General features: G+C 45.8%; 1 protein-coding gene across 2 annotated transcripts in view; it reads right to left on the reverse strand.

Moving 5' to 3' along the window:
- Positions 1 to 15314, reverse strand: part of CAPN1 (calpain 1) — a 54441-nt gene that overhangs the window by 8263 nt on the left and 30864 nt on the right. For both annotated transcript variants that reach the window (XM_054989905.1, XM_054989898.1), the window contains exons 5-17: positions 13802 to 13935; positions 13437 to 13605; positions 11838 to 11921; positions 10508 to 10593; positions 9468 to 9542; positions 9197 to 9357; positions 8882 to 9057; positions 8514 to 8525; positions 5672 to 5883; positions 5038 to 5077; positions 3415 to 3480; positions 1523 to 1580; positions 1150 to 1214 (exon numbers count right to left, since the gene is read on the reverse strand). In XM_054989905.1, coding sequence (XP_054845880.1) covers positions 1150 to 1214; positions 1523 to 1580; positions 3415 to 3480; positions 5038 to 5077; positions 5672 to 5883; positions 8514 to 8525; positions 8882 to 9057; positions 9197 to 9357; positions 9468 to 9542; positions 10508 to 10593; positions 11838 to 11921; positions 13437 to 13605; positions 13802 to 13935 — 1338 coding nt within the window. The remainder of the gene's footprint in view (positions 1 to 1149; positions 1215 to 1522; positions 1581 to 3414; positions 3481 to 5037; positions 5078 to 5671; positions 5884 to 8513; positions 8526 to 8881; positions 9058 to 9196; positions 9358 to 9467; positions 9543 to 10507; positions 10594 to 11837; positions 11922 to 13436; positions 13606 to 13801; positions 13936 to 15314) is intronic.

The raw sequence follows: 15314 nt of genomic DNA on the forward strand, positions 1-15314 counted from the left end.
TTTAACTATTGGTTCGATGCTATGATGATGCTGATTTTGCCATTGCTTTTAAATGCTTTTATGGCTATATTGCTACTGTTTATTATGATTGTTCATATATTTTAACTTGTCATTATAGAAACATAAGCCTCCTCAAGACAGACCCAGTTTTGGTAAAGAACTTGGGATGCAAATAAGATAAAAATAAACCTCTCTTACACGATTGTTGCATAAACAGAAATAATGTTTCTATGTATCACCAGAGAAGACACTGGCGGAAGTAGATTTCTTCCCCGCCTCTCACCCTTTCCCAGCAGCTGCCTGTGAGTCTTGAAAAGGTGATGCTGCAGGCCAGAGACATGGACAAAAAGCTATGCAACATGATTGCTTGGACTGAAGAAGAAGAAAGCAGGCAAAATTATCTCTCCTGCCTATTCCACCAGCAACTCTTCAGCTAGCTCTACAATATACACCAATAGAAGAGGCAGAGGGACGATTATGTCCACCTTCTCCATGGTGCATATCTTTTCATCCATGTAGGTCTCCCAACCCTCAGCATTTCTAATGATCACAGATGGGGCTGCTGGAGGAAGGGGAAGGTGGGAAAGATTCACCTCACTAGCACTTTCCATTGGCACTGCCTAGAAACCAACCCTAAGTATGTGAAGCGCTTTAGAAGCTTAGGTTGGGTTTACATGATACAGATTACCATGTTCATGGCTGGTTAAATGAAATCAGGCAAAAGTACTTGCTACTACTGTCAACTGTTGCAAGTGATACACATTTCATGGTGTAAAGGATTAAAAAAAACAACCCTTTTCCATCTGAATATATTCCACTCCACTCCCATGAGCCACTGATCACTATCTAAAGGAAGTTGTAGAAGCTGTTATTTTAAAGGAGATCCACGGATACACAGATGGCTAGACAGCATCCATTCTTCAGATGGCTTGGAATGAGAACTTCATGGCTAACAGATGTTAAATCTTTCCAGGTGAATTCTCGAGGTGGCAAGCTGCGGCATTCTTCCAAACAAATGTGTCACATGCAAACAGAAATCTCCCCGCAATTACTATTGTCTAGACTAGACATTTAAAAATTCTGTAAAAATATGAAATACCATAATTATCATCATATTTACTGTTAACCAAAACCACAGAAAGAGGATACGTCCATGAGATTCACCATACTCCGGCAGGACTCTATGCTGAAACCTTTTGACCGAAGATCTTTATCTGCAATTTAAAGCAAATGAGGATGTGTAGAGCTTCCTTTTTCTTTTTTTTGCAAATTATGTGTTGCCCGCCACTATGACGTACTGGGAAAGCATGATAGTGGGGAAACATACAGAGATGCACGTGGAGACAATGAACGGAAAATCTGCCCTCTTATACTGACACTGGATGGCCCCTATGCCACAGATCCTACAGCCTCAGGAATCCTTGCAATATACAAGCCACACCTCTGCACAAACCCCAGCAATGATGGACATCTTATTCATTAATCATAAAAAGAAGGGAGAAGGGAAGAGGCGGAGGCTTACGTTTGCCCATGATCCTGTTGAGGATAGTCCGTAGTTCGCGAACACTGATTTCCATATCCTGGAAGGAAGGGCATATAAAAAGAAAAAGAAAATTTACACAGAGAAATTTGAAACCCAATTGATTAGCCTAATCTATCATCCTGGCAGAGTCGCACAAGAGATGACTACTTCTATCCCAAACTGCTGGAAGCTGCCTGAGAGCTGATTTGGTGTAGTGGAGCGACGGAACTCTAATCTGGAGAACTGAGTTTGATTCCCCACTCCTATAATCGAATATTGTTGTTGTTGTTATGCTGTTCCCACTCCACTCTTGGCCTCCACATCCCCTTCTGTCTCCACAGGGACACCTCAGGGATTACCACATCAAGGCTATAATTTTCCTGCACTGCTGCCATTTCAAACATACATTAATTGATCAATACGTTGATACGACATTAACATCTGTGGCTCAGGCCTGTGGAATAAACTGGCTGGACTGATAATCCATTTTTCCAAGGTGTTCCCCTTTTTCTTGGTTTTTCGCTTCAAAGATTTTCTTCTTTGTTAACAGCCTTCCTTACATTTACACCCCTCTCACTTAACCGCCTAACTGATGGTGTTTAACTGACAGCTGGTGCAGGCTAAGAATAAGCTATAAAACCAGAAGTCCTTGGTCATCATGAGAAGGCCTTAGGCAAACCTCACAACCTGAGCCTCTCTGTAATATGGAAATAATGCCATTGGCTTGCTTAACAAGGTTGTTGTAAGGATTACAAGATAAAGTTTGTAAAGGTTTTGAGCACATTAGAGTCCCATATTATCAGTATTATTACCATCCCACAAAAGACCCCTCCTTCCCAGTAAGCCCAAATTCCCTCCACCTACCCTCCTTCTTATAAAGATTCCTCCCAATCTGTTCTCTCTCCCCAAATAGGCTTCCATCCCTTCTCTCTTTAGCACAGTTCTTCCATTCTCTCCTTTTCCTTTCCCCTGCTGTAACTGAGCCACGTCTCATAAATATGTTTATCTGTATACAGGGAGAGCCAGTGTGGTGCAGTGATTAGTATTTGGGAGAACCGGGCTCAAATTCCCACTCTACCATGAAAACTTGTTGGGTGACCTTAAGCCAGTCACAAATTCTCAGCCTAACATACCTCACAGGGTTGATGTGAGGATTAAATGGAGGAAAGAAGAATGATGTAAGCTGCTTTGGGGAAAAGGCAGGGTTAGTGCGTGCTCACATGTATGTACAAACACAACAGCAGGGCTTTTTTCTGGGAAAAGAGGTGGTGGAACTCAATGGGCTGCCAGCACACGGGGCCATTCCTGGTGGGAGGTGGTGCCCCTGATATCACATGCGCACGTGCAAAGGGCGCACACACTTCCAGGACCGCGCAATGACGTCACTTTGGGTCAGCTGGAACAAGTGGGGGGAGTTTTTTAAAGCTTAAATCGCCCTCAGTGAAAATGATCACATGGTTGGTGACCCCACCCCCTGATCTCCAGACAAAGGGAAATTTAGGTCACCCTCCGCACCATGGCACAGAGGGTGATCTAAACTCCCCTCTGTCTGGAGATCAGAAGGCGGGGCCACCAGCCATGTGACCATTTTCAAGAGGTGCCGGAACTCTGTTCCACCGCGTTCCAGTTTTTAAAAAGCCTTGTACAACAGGAAGAGCATTTAACTTTGAGTTACGGTTTTCTAGCAGGCCTTAATCTGTGCCATTCCTGACTCAATACTGCAAACTCATTACCATGATATTTGGTTGGTAATCCTATTGATTTTCTCCTCCATCTCCCTCTCGTTGGCTGCTGTCATTCTGCTGCAGAGAGGAACTCATATCTGCCAAAGGTCCCTCCCACCTCAACCCCCCCTTTTCCTCCCTTTGCTGCTACTTCTGCACACTACTTACCGGCCCAGCCAGCTGCTTAAAGAGTTGCTTGAAACTAGCATCAATTTCTCCCTCTGAAAGCACTTTCTGAGAAGCAAGAAGAGGTAAAAAAAAAACGATATGCAGAGAGATCATCAAAGTTGCATTCGGCAAAAGCATTAAACTGTCACATCCTTCAGGCTCACAGCCATCAATGCCTCAGGCAGAAAGAAATCTCCCTTTTCAATGCTACATGTGCACAAATTTCCCCCTATTAGCAGCCACAATAAGCTGGGGGTATACAGAACAAACAGCAAGGGCCTGATGAAAAAGACTATTTGCACAATCAGAGGAGCCCCATCAAGTAGAATGGCTGCACTGGATGGACGATCTGGGGTGCCTTTAAGGGCAGCAAAGTGAGAGCTAAACCACATGTGATGAATTACACAAGGATGTTCAAGTGAAGGGAGACACAATATTAGCTGGGAAGTGTAGCCAGAGGGTTTGTTAATTTCACCTCTCCAAAGAGCCAGCAAAGATCCACTCCTCTGGGAGGCAAAGAGGAAATTAACAAACCCTCTGAAGAGTGATCTTTGCCTGCTGGGTAGAGAGATGAAGTTCAAACTACGCTTCCTGGTTAACACTGGGTCTCCCTTCACTTGAGCGTTCTCATGTAATTTGTCTCATGTGGTTTAGTGGTGAGAAGGATCTGGCATACAGGGTAAAGTTATGCTGCTTAATGATACCCAGCACTTGGAAGTCATCTGTCAGGATTAGGCACCAAAAATCAGTCCAAGTGTCATCAGTAGATACTGACAAGTGCACGGTGAGGGAGATGCATTCCTCGCTAATGTGCAGTAATGGAATTTATTGCTACAAGATGTGACCAGCTTAGATGGCTTTAATTTACTTTATATACTTACATTTATATTCTTAAATGTTTAAGCACTTTAAACAAGCATTACACTAATTTCTGGATGAGGACAATTTGTAACACTTATTACATGGGACTTCTATGTACATAGGTAGTATACCTTTCATTACCAGAAAGCAGGGATAGACAACTCAGCGTTTGTGAGCTTCCCAGAGGCATCTGCCCAGCTGCTGTTGGAAAACGGATGCCGGACTAGATGTTCTTTGGTCTGATAAAGCAGGGCGATATTTGGGTACTACTACGGAGGATGGATGTACAAGGGGCTGTGAAAACTCAATGGAAACTCCATGTTCAGCAGCAGTATACCTCTGTACATGGAAAAACACATTGCCTTGCTGTCCTGCTTCTAAGTTGCCAGCTCGCTTCTGATGGGGGAAAAAGATACTGGACTATATGAACTTCAGACTGATTTGGGATGGTGCATACATGACAGCCATGGCTTTAAAGTGAAACAGAATCATAGAATTGGAAGGGACCTCCAGAGTCATCTAGTCCAAACCCCTGGACAATGCAGGAAATTCACAACTACATCTCCTTCCCCCCCACAGACCCAGTGACCCTTGCTCCATGCCCAGATGGCAAAACACTGTTTTGGCCTCCAGGTTGTAAAACAGGTCATTAACATAGAGGAAATCTGCTGGGAATGCCTAAGCTGGAAGAGGTTATTTCCCATCGAGCCAGGAATACAAATCTAAACCTCCTGCTTGTAACAGGGTTTTGCTAGTTCTCACCTCATCTGGAAGGGTAGCCTGGATCTGATCATCCATTTCCCTGCAGGAGAACGAATACAATTAAAAGATCTCAGCAGAGAAATGCAAAGCTGTGCATGATAATACACAGGTATGGGCAAACATTGCAGGACATGTAACATAAAGGAGGGAGAAATTCAAAACCTAAGTGGAGACAGACGGGGGGAGACATTGAGGGAAGCTTTCAACAGGGTCTCCCCATGGAATTCATGAGGTAAGTGTCCCTGAGCATGAGCAGAATGTACCACTACGACCAGAAAGTAAAGGTAGTCAACTATAAATGGTTTTAAAAAGAGAGTTAGATATATTTATGGAGAACAGGTCCAGCCATGATGATTAAAGGGAACCTCCATGTCTAGAAGCAGCAAACTTCTGAGTAACATTAGCTGGACTACTGATCAGATCCAGTAGAGCAGCTCTGTGTGACCTCCCACACTTACCTGTTGTCTTCGTTGCTCAAAGCATGAGTATCTATAGCAATTGGTGGAGAAGTGGGCTTTACAGTTGTTTTTGTACATCCTGGCATAACATTCCACTTTCAAACTGGTTCGAAACAGGTTTAACGTTTATTACGCACTACGAAAAACCCAAACCACCCTGGGAATGGTTGACTTACACTGTCCCAGCTTTCTTCTCGGAGAATACCCGGAGTACAAAGTCACCTTCCTTATTAGGCTCAAACGTGGAAGGCACCACAATGTACTCGCCCGGGGGCAGCTTGAAACGCGTGCTGACTTCACGCAAGTTGATGAACTGCTCTGAGCGGGCCCGTGAAGAGTTTGACAGGAAGAAGTCTCGCTTCAGGTGGACTGAGGGCTGGCCCACATACTGACAGGGATAGAGAAGTGACAGGATGAAATGCTTTATTTGTTCGCCCGCTCTATGTAAGCATCAAACAACACAAGAATCCCCTTAGGACAGAGTAACTATATCTGCAATCTGATACAATGGTGGGTGGGTTAAACTTACACCCAGGTGTAAATTCCTACTCAGCCAGAAGAGTTGAGTGGGGGTGACCTTGGGCTAATGACCACTACTTTCTAACCTACATCACCTCTCAAAAGGTCGTTTTGAGGACAAAACTGGGGGACTATACAACAACTATGAACATCACTGTCACAGCAATTCAGAGAGAAGGAGGACCCTGCATTCCTAGCCCCCTGAAGCCATTTGGCTATTGCTTGCCTTGAAAACAGTAGCCTCATATTCTCAGCGGGTAACTGCCATCACGCATGTCACTTATAGATCTTAAGTGGAAACCGACAGTGTCAAGAAACTGGCCTTGCCTAGTCCGTTTCTTGGTTTCTCTAAATCTTTGGTTCAGACTTTTGGCTTAGCCAGGCTGCAGGAAGAGAAATCTCTGTAAATTACCTGTGCCTTGAGCTAGCAATTCTCAGAGAGATAAGATACAGGTGCAAGTGAGATCATGGGATCAGAGAGCTTCAAGGCCATAGGCTGGGATGTGAAGCTTTCTGCTGCATTCCATCAAATTAGCACAAAGAGCTCGGGAAGGGGCAAGTTGCTCTGACTTGCAAACATGTCCCAACTGCAGAGAGATGTGGTCACATGTCCTAGTAACACCCTTGATTATACCTTGGCATAATTTGGCGATAGCTACCAAGTAATTGTTTTGTGGAACTCAGCCTGCAGGCGTCCATCCTCACAAGTCTAATTTCTTGTTAACACCTAGGAGGGCTGGAGACTTTGTTCTTTGATCTCTAAGATTAGGGTTAGTCAAGAGGCACTGGTGGTGGCTCCTGTTCCCCTTCAAGGCAAGGCTTTCACCCCCTAGTATGGAGTTTTTGCTCTTGACCCCCACTCCAAACCCATTGAGGATGCAGGGGGTTGTGACAGACAGGCCCACTTCTGTTCTTCTCTGTTTTTCTCTCACACACAAGTGTTGGGGAGCCGAAACTGGCCCTGTGCAATGTACAGAATCACTCTCGCAACCAGCACAATTATGTCACTTCTGGAAGTGATGTCAGCACACCTGTTGGGAGAGTGCCATCATCCATTTGCCCAGGTTGCTTGATGGTGGCAGGTGATCACCAGATAGCTTGCCCGTGATCGATAAGCAGAGGGGCAAACTTCTGGGAGTTTACCTGCCAATGGCAGGCACCTGGCAAGCCTATTTTGGAGGAGAAACCCTATCCTTCTCTCTGGGGCTCTATGGTTCATTGTCCAGTTCCTACAGTGACTAGGGATGCTGCCCATAGGCCTAGTCTGATTTTGGAGCTTAATCAGGAACAGGAAAATCATAGGAGCCAGGATGCAGCTCACGATAAACAGCCTGAGCTTCTTGGAGGAAGAGTGAAAGTTTAAAAAAATGTATGGAAAAATGGTAACGGCAGTGGCAGAAGGGAATGGTAGGAGTGTTCACAGCTTGTGCGGCTGGAGATGGCAGACACAAGTGGTAGCTCAGTAAACTCAGAGGCTACTTGCGACCAGAGTGCCTGGCCTGGAATCTTCAGTGCAATATAAGTATAAATGAGAAGGTGAGAGAAGGCAGGTCATGGAGGCAACATTACCATTCCTGAGCTTGTGCTGCCATCTCTCTGCTTCCCCTTTACAGTCATGCACAACGGAAGATGCCAGGCTCTCTCACAGGTTGTATCCACACATGCAGGTCACATGTTATGTTTATTATTGTGTCAAAATACAAATACTTGCAAGAGCATCAACCATGGACATCTGCAGCCTCTCTTATGAAATTTGTCCAGTAACAATCAGGTCTGTTTCTGGAACCTTTTGCACCCTTGCCTTGCTATCTAGCACAGCTAAATCTATACAGGATTTTAGCTCTTAAAGTCAAGCGCTTTTGTTTAGTGGTCTCGCCACATGCACAGCAAACCAAACAGAAATCCATCAATTTCACACTTGCTTCTAAACAATGCAGTACCGAAGTCATGTGGCTACATGACCAGGGATTTTAGATTATGCGCCTAAGCAGTATAAAGGCTCTTCTTAGTCACAAAGTGATGGGCTTTAATGGGTAAAGCAAGCAATTCATTTGTATGCTTGTGCAGGACATACAGTGATTTAAATTAGTAGGGATTTTTCTTGGTGATTTCAGTATTTTTATCATGTAGAGTACTGTAATGATTAATGAACTATGAAGCTAGGTAATTCCTTGTTCAAATCCCATAAACTCTCTTAGGTAAACCTCTCTCTCTTAATCTCAGACCCCAACCCTACAACATAATGATAAAAGTGTTGGCCTGCTTTGCAGGTTTGTATTCAGTTTGCAATAACATGACAGTCTAAGTGCTATACAAAGGACATTATTACATTTTCAGTCCTACCCAATCTCTTTTTACAAAAAAACTGGAGATGTTGGATATTGAACCTATTGCATGCAAAGCAGGTCCTCTGCCACTGATCTATGAGTATCCCTCCACCTTTTGTGTGGGTGCCTCACCTTAACTGGAGGTGCCTGGGGGTTGTTTTTGTATACATACCTCAGGAGGTACCTGCAGAAAAAATAAAAGGTGGTAAGCTACACAGGCAAGAGGATCAGCACTAATACAAATCATCATAAATACATGACTCCACGCAGCCCAGCAACCCATTTCCTACAGTGGCCAATCAGCTGTCTCAAATGGCCCACAGGAAGGGCACAAAGCCTCCCTCTGCTGCCATCACCAGACCTGCCCCTGCACATTCAGCCCTCTTGGCTAACAGGCATTGATGGACTTGCCTTCCATCAGACTATATCTAGTCTGCTTTCAAACTGGTGATCAGCACCACAACCCTTGGCAGTGAGCGCCACAAGGTAGTTACACATTCTTTGGATCCCAAGGCTGCCAAAGTCATCTTTGGATGTTACCTCATAGACTGCAAAGCCAATGGTCTCCATGTCCTTCCCAAATTGCCTCTCGCGGCGCCGGTGTTTCTGCATCAGTGCCAAAAGGAAACTGCACCCTGACTCTCTCTGCCTATCATCGTCATCATCGTCCACCTCTTCAAGACGTATTTTAAACTGGGGGTTAATCCAGAATGTGGCTGGAAGAGAGACAGAGATGGGATGAAGAAACCAGATGCCCAAAGGTCACTGGGTCAGAACACGACACCCCAAGACCTTGCAAGACCTTGTCAAAGCTTCCCACGGTGTGATAGCCATATCCCACACAACATTCTCTACCTGGAAAATTCCTGCAGCCACCTGCTGTGCTCCCCCGCCGCCAGGTCCCATCATACAGTGTGGTGTTCCACTTTCGGATTTTACGTGACTTCAGTGCATCTGGAGTGAGGTTGCAGATCTCAAGGCGAGTGAATTCCCGGAGGAAGTCTTGGAAGGACATCCTGCAGAGAGAGAGAAAAATTTAATGAGCTCAGAATTCATGCTCATTTATTTGCACATATTTCAAAAGAAAAAAAATCCAACCCCGAAAGGTAACAAAAATTACACCTACCAGAATTCCCCGTCTTCCATTTTAATTCTTAGCTGCTGCCCCACAGAAGGTTCCACCACATTCCACTCCCCAGAACTGTTAAAAAAAATTTCAAGAGTTGTCAAAAAGAAGCAGGAAATGAGATTTTCTTCCAGGTTTGTACCTGAGGCATTATGCTCCCCTTTAGTGTGCAGCTTGGCTGACTTCCATACTGGCTGTAGCATAGTAGTTAAGTGGCTGGGTTGCAAATCAGTGGTTCGACTCCCACTACTACTAGCAGGTGGGCCTGGGAAAGCCTCTCCTCTTAGCCTCAGCTCCCCAGCTGTACTGTGGGGATAATAACAACACTGACTTTGTTCACCATTCTGAGCAGAGCATTAACCTGTCTAGAAACGCGGTGTATAAGCACACTGTTATTAAGTCACCTGCCTCTGTTTGCTCCGTTGGCACCTCTTCAAAAGCACAAACACCAGGCACCTGCAATTTGGATTGCAGTGCTTGACCTCTTGTAGGTTGACAAAACTGAACTCTTCATATTGAGATGTGGACCAAGAGCCAGTGCTTTTTATCTCATAGCTTTGGCTTAGTTTATGCTAGATTTCACATTCAAGAACACTCATTCATTTGTTACGTTGCTTGGCACACAAACCTCATATATGGAGCGTGGAACTTCTCTTCCCAAGCACGTTGTGTGAATCTCTAACTTCTACATCTGGACTGTGCTTGTGTGCACCTATCTTTGGCTAGTATGTGTAGTGGTTAGAGTGCTGGGCTGGGGAGATCCAGATTCGAAGTCACAATCAGACATGAAGCTGATGGGGTGACCTTTCGCCACCTATTCTCTCAGCTTCACCTACTTGACAGGAGGAGAATCATGTATATTGCCCTGAATTCTTTGGAAGAAGGGTGGGATAAAAATATGACTTCTAATCCTGGAAAATGCTTTTACTAATTTCCACAGAGATCAGGATATGTTGCTCCGCATCTGGTTTCCTTCAATCACAGATAGGGAGACAGAAGGGCAGTTTTTGAATGCAACACACACACCAGTTGTTTCTTACTTGTCACTCCAAGCTCCAGTCCATTCCACCTCTCCCCATGGGTTTCGTATCCGTATCAGACTAACCCTCTGCCCTCGGTAGTTGATCTGTGAGAACACAGAAATAAGAAGAGATGCCAGTTAGAGATAAACCACTGGCCTCGATGCTTGGAGGAAGGAGATGACATGGCTGCATTTGAACTGACATGTATGTATCTAATCGTTTTTTAAAGCTTCCAGTTCAAAGGCAGAGAGAGAGAGAGAGAGAGAGAGAGAGAAGCCATTCTGATGCCAATTAGTGATAAATTCCTTAAATTAATAAAACCTAGTGCAGAAAAACAATTATTATTTATTTAGCTGAAACACTCTCTTTTCCATCAAGACTTTCATATCTTTTCTGAATTACAATTTTGTGGACTAGTACTCCTTCTTGCAAAGATCACTGAGATGGCAGTTTGGGGAGGATGTTCTCTTTGTTGTGGGGCAGGAGAGGAGGCAGGAAGCAGACAAATGGTGAATTATGCACATACTGGGGTTTTCCCCACTTATCTCTGGTAGACATATAATTTATTGCCCAAACCATGGTTTAAACCAGGGGTGGAGAACCTTTTCCTGCCGAGGGCCAACTTTATGTTGTCCCGCGTGGGGAGGGCCCTTTCTCCCATGCGTGTGACATTGCTCCCGGAAACGACGTCATCACACAGCATGCATAATGACATCACTTCTGGGAGCGGCATCACACGCACGGGAGAAAGGGCGCTTGTGTCCCCTTTCTCCCTGCTGCCACCGCTGCAGCTCACTCGCGGTAGTGGTGACAGCAGCGGCAGCAGCAGCAGCTCTGTCACCAGCACCAGTGCCCTATGCTATCATCGCCACCGCCACTTGCTCTTGCCACAGTGGCACAGGCCGCTTTCACCAGCACTGTAGGTTGCTCTTGGCAGCAGCAGCAGCAGGTCGTGCTGGCAACAGGAGGTGGCAGCGGCGGCAGCACGTGGTGCTGGCAACAGGAGGTGGCAGCGGCAGCAAGAGCAGCCTGCTTTCACCGCCGCCACTGCCTGCTCTTGCAGTGCAGGAGCACCCCCTCCCGGGAGCGGGCACCCCAAGGAGCATGCCCCCGCCAAGTAGGTAAGTGGGGGGGGAAGGGGGGAGGGGGGGTTCGGCCGCACTCCACCGCTCTTGGCGGGCCAGTCCAAATGGCCTGCAGGCTGGATGTTCCCCACCCCTGGTTTAAACAAACCTCAGGTTACCATGATGTCTGAACACAGTTATTGTGTAAAGTTATATTTTTGTACAGCACCTGGCACATTATTATCATTAAATTAGCATTACACAGGAGCAACCGAAAAGCTCACCTGCTCAGCTCCAGTGACAGAATAGGCGTGGCCTTTCACCAGCTTCTTAAACGTGACAGCTTCCATGTCAAAAGCACTTGTGATCTAGGATTAGGGGTGGATGGGGAAGGGGAGAGAAGAAAGGGAAGAGGGATTTAAGTGACAATTTCAACAAGCCAGTCAAGAACATAAAGCCTTGATGAAGTAACATCGTCCACTCAGAGCGGTTTACAAAGTGTGTTATTATTATCCTCCCAACAATCATCCTGTGAGGTGGCTGGGGCTGAGAGCTCCTAGAAGCTGTGACTGACTCAAGGTCACCCAGCTGGCTTCACTTGAATGGGGAATCCATCCTGGTTCTCCAGATTAGAGTCCTGCTGCTTTTAACCACTACACCAAACTGGTCTTAAGTCTTCTCCCTGTGCTGTTTTCCTGACCTGAAAACAGCAGGTCAGGAAAACCTCCAGCCCTGACATGGGCTGGAGAGGTGCTGTTTGCCATATTGGGGCTCTACCTGTACTGATGGCACATGTCAGTTTCCACAACAGGGTAAACAGCACCTCTCCAGCCCATTTCAGGTCAGGAAAATGGCACTGGAGGAAGACTTAAGTACCCTTTCTCCATGTGTGACCATCCTGATCCGAATCAGCCCGCCCCCCTCCGCCCCGCACATGGCTCAAGGCTGAATCTGATACAAACACCTTGTGGCAGACCCAGAAGCAACGTGAGGACTGAGTATTGTGTAATTAGGCCTGATGATGGATCTAATCCATCATCCTATTTCCAACCAGAGACAACTATTTATTCTTCCCTGAGAGCCTTGGAGGAAGGGCAGATCGAAAAAAAAAAATTCTACTGCTACAATTACTACAACCACCACCAAGACTTGAGGCCTTGCCTGCTGTTTTGTCCCCAGCTAGCCCTGAATACCATCAAGATGGCTGCTGCAAGATTTGGTAGAAAAGAACACTGAAGTCTTAACGTGCTTTGTAAGCATCTACATGTTTAAAAGTTAGGAAACAATGGGAGGCAATGGGATATCTCATGTTGATGGCTGAGGGAAGGCAAGTGCAACTTTACTCCTCTCAAGCCACTCTCGAAACGATTTAGAGGATGCTAAAGTGGTCCACAGGAGACTCGCAAATTAGTCCATCAAAGTTTTATCAGCCTGCTAACCCCCACATACTTGCAAGAGTCATTTGTGGCACTGCCTGAAAGAATGGAAAAAGGTTCGTATGCATGTACATATGAAGCTGCCTTACAGTGAATCAGACAACTGGCTCATCTAGGTCACTATTGTCTACTCAGGTTGGCAGCCACTCTCCAGGGTCTCAGGTGAAGGTCTTTCACATCACTTACTACCCCGTCCTTTCAACTGGAGATGCTGAGGATTGAACCTGGGGGACTTCTGATGCTCTATCACTGAGCCACAGCCCCGTCCCCTGTCTGGTCACCTGGAACAACACTTAACTCGTTCAGAGGTAATTAGGTATTTACAGGTCTGATCTAAAAGGAAAACCCTGTGAGAAAAAGCTGAAGGGATCTGCTGCATACATTTTAACTATAGAAAAAAAGGAAGGCAGCCCCACAAATATTTAAGTGCCTGACACCAATACTCACATCAATGGAGCAACCCAAGAGAGACCCCTTCTCTATAGCCTTCGAGATGATCTGGAAGAGGTCGCTGGGTGGCTTTCGGAGTTCGTACCACTCAGTAACACCTCCAGTGAAGTCTTCAAACCCTTCCGAAGTGCTTCCCCCAGACAGGGCCTCATAGCAGCCATTTACTCTGGAACAGAAATAGCAGAGATTTGGTTCCTTCCGTATTTTGAACCTGGTCAGGTAGGCCAACTCTTTGCTACCATTTGAGTTTAAGACTGTGAAGATACAGACGTGGCCAAGGCCACATAATCAGTCCCTGGCAAAGATGGGATAAATCCAAACCCACCTCCTCTAACCTCCAGATAAAAAGCTTAGATACTTACTTTGCATATGCCTTCTCCAGCAGGGCACTCCAGAATTCATTGCCTTCTGCAGAGTGCACAAAGACCAGCTTCCCATCCTTCACTGGGAGGAAGTCATCCACCACCACATCTACCCACTCGCCAAATTGCCAGATCTGCCCCAAAGGGAGGGAGATGGACACAAAGCCAAACAATGGTGAAACAGGTAAGCTCAGTCTGATACTGACATAGCATTGTCAATACTTGGAAGTCCATGGCAGCATTTTACAGCACTTACCAAGTTTTAATGCATAAGTCTTGTTTAAATCCCAAATCTATAATCAAACTATGATTTAACTTGTTAAGATACGCCCCCCCCCAGTTGTGTATGCAAGTTAACAGTTACAGTCAATGGGCTTGGAAGGATGTAACTCTGTTTAGAATTGCACTGTTAATCATGGTTGTTAACATAAACTATGCAAACCGACACAGGGAATGGTGTCACATTCTGGTTTGCAGCCATTCTTAATGCTAGGTAGTAGAAAAGAGCAAAAGTCCAGTAACACCTATAAGCCTCATCCCCCTCCCCCCCCAAGACAATTGGAACACAGAGGTCATTTGCGTATGTGGCCTGATTGGTCCTCACCCCCCACATTCTAAACAGTATGCAGTTGTTATTGGGAATCATCAAATGTGTCCTGAAGTAAAATGCACCTTCCAGTCTTCCCCTAAAAGTTCACTTGAGTTGCCAAGAAGTTAAATACTGTAGCGAAGCACAGGTATCAAGCTAGTCTTCTATATATATAAGGACAAGTGTCCTGACTGACTCATCAATGCCCAGCCCAAACCCCTGGTCATAGAAATATGAAATTTGGGGAGAACATTCCTTTCATGATGAAAACACCCACTAAGAACGGATTTTCAGACATTCGCCCCCTATGGGGGTAAAAAGGTGTAAAATGTGTTTCCCCAAAGAGATACACAGTTCCCCTGTGTGGCTGGCACCCCCACCCCCGCCCACTGTCAGCTTGGCCACTCTTCCCTGATTGGGCCAACTTTTCAAGGTTATTTGCATATGTGGTCTGATTGGGGCTGACAACATTCCACACTCTTCCCAGAGAAAGTTGGAACACAGAGGTCATTTGTATATGTGGCTTGATTGTTCTAAACAGTATGCAGTTGCTAATGGGAGTCATTGAATGTGTCCTGAGGTAAAGTGCACCTCCCAGTCTTCTCTTCAAAGTTCATTAGGGTTGGTTGTTGGGGGTTTTCCGGGCTGTATTGCCGTGGTCTTGGCATTGTAGTTCCTGACGTTTCGCCAGCAGCTGTGGCTGGCATCTTCAGAGGTGTAGCATCAAAAGACGTCAGGAACTACAATGCCAAGACCACGGCAATACAGCCCGGAAAACCCCCAACAACCATCGTTCTCCGGCCGTGAAAGCCTTCGACAATTCATTAGGGTTGCCAATCTCTCTGTGGGGCCTGGCTTTCCTGTGTGGCCAGCAGGCTGCTGCCTGCTTGCACCCCCCCCCTCTGATTGGTCAGCTGTGGAACT

Source organism: Eublepharis macularius, chromosome 1, assembly GCF_028583425.1.
Source record: "Eublepharis macularius isolate TG4126 chromosome 1, MPM_Emac_v1.0, whole genome shotgun sequence".
Lineage (NCBI taxonomy): Eukaryota > Metazoa > Chordata > Lepidosauria > Squamata > Eublepharidae > Eublepharis > Eublepharis macularius.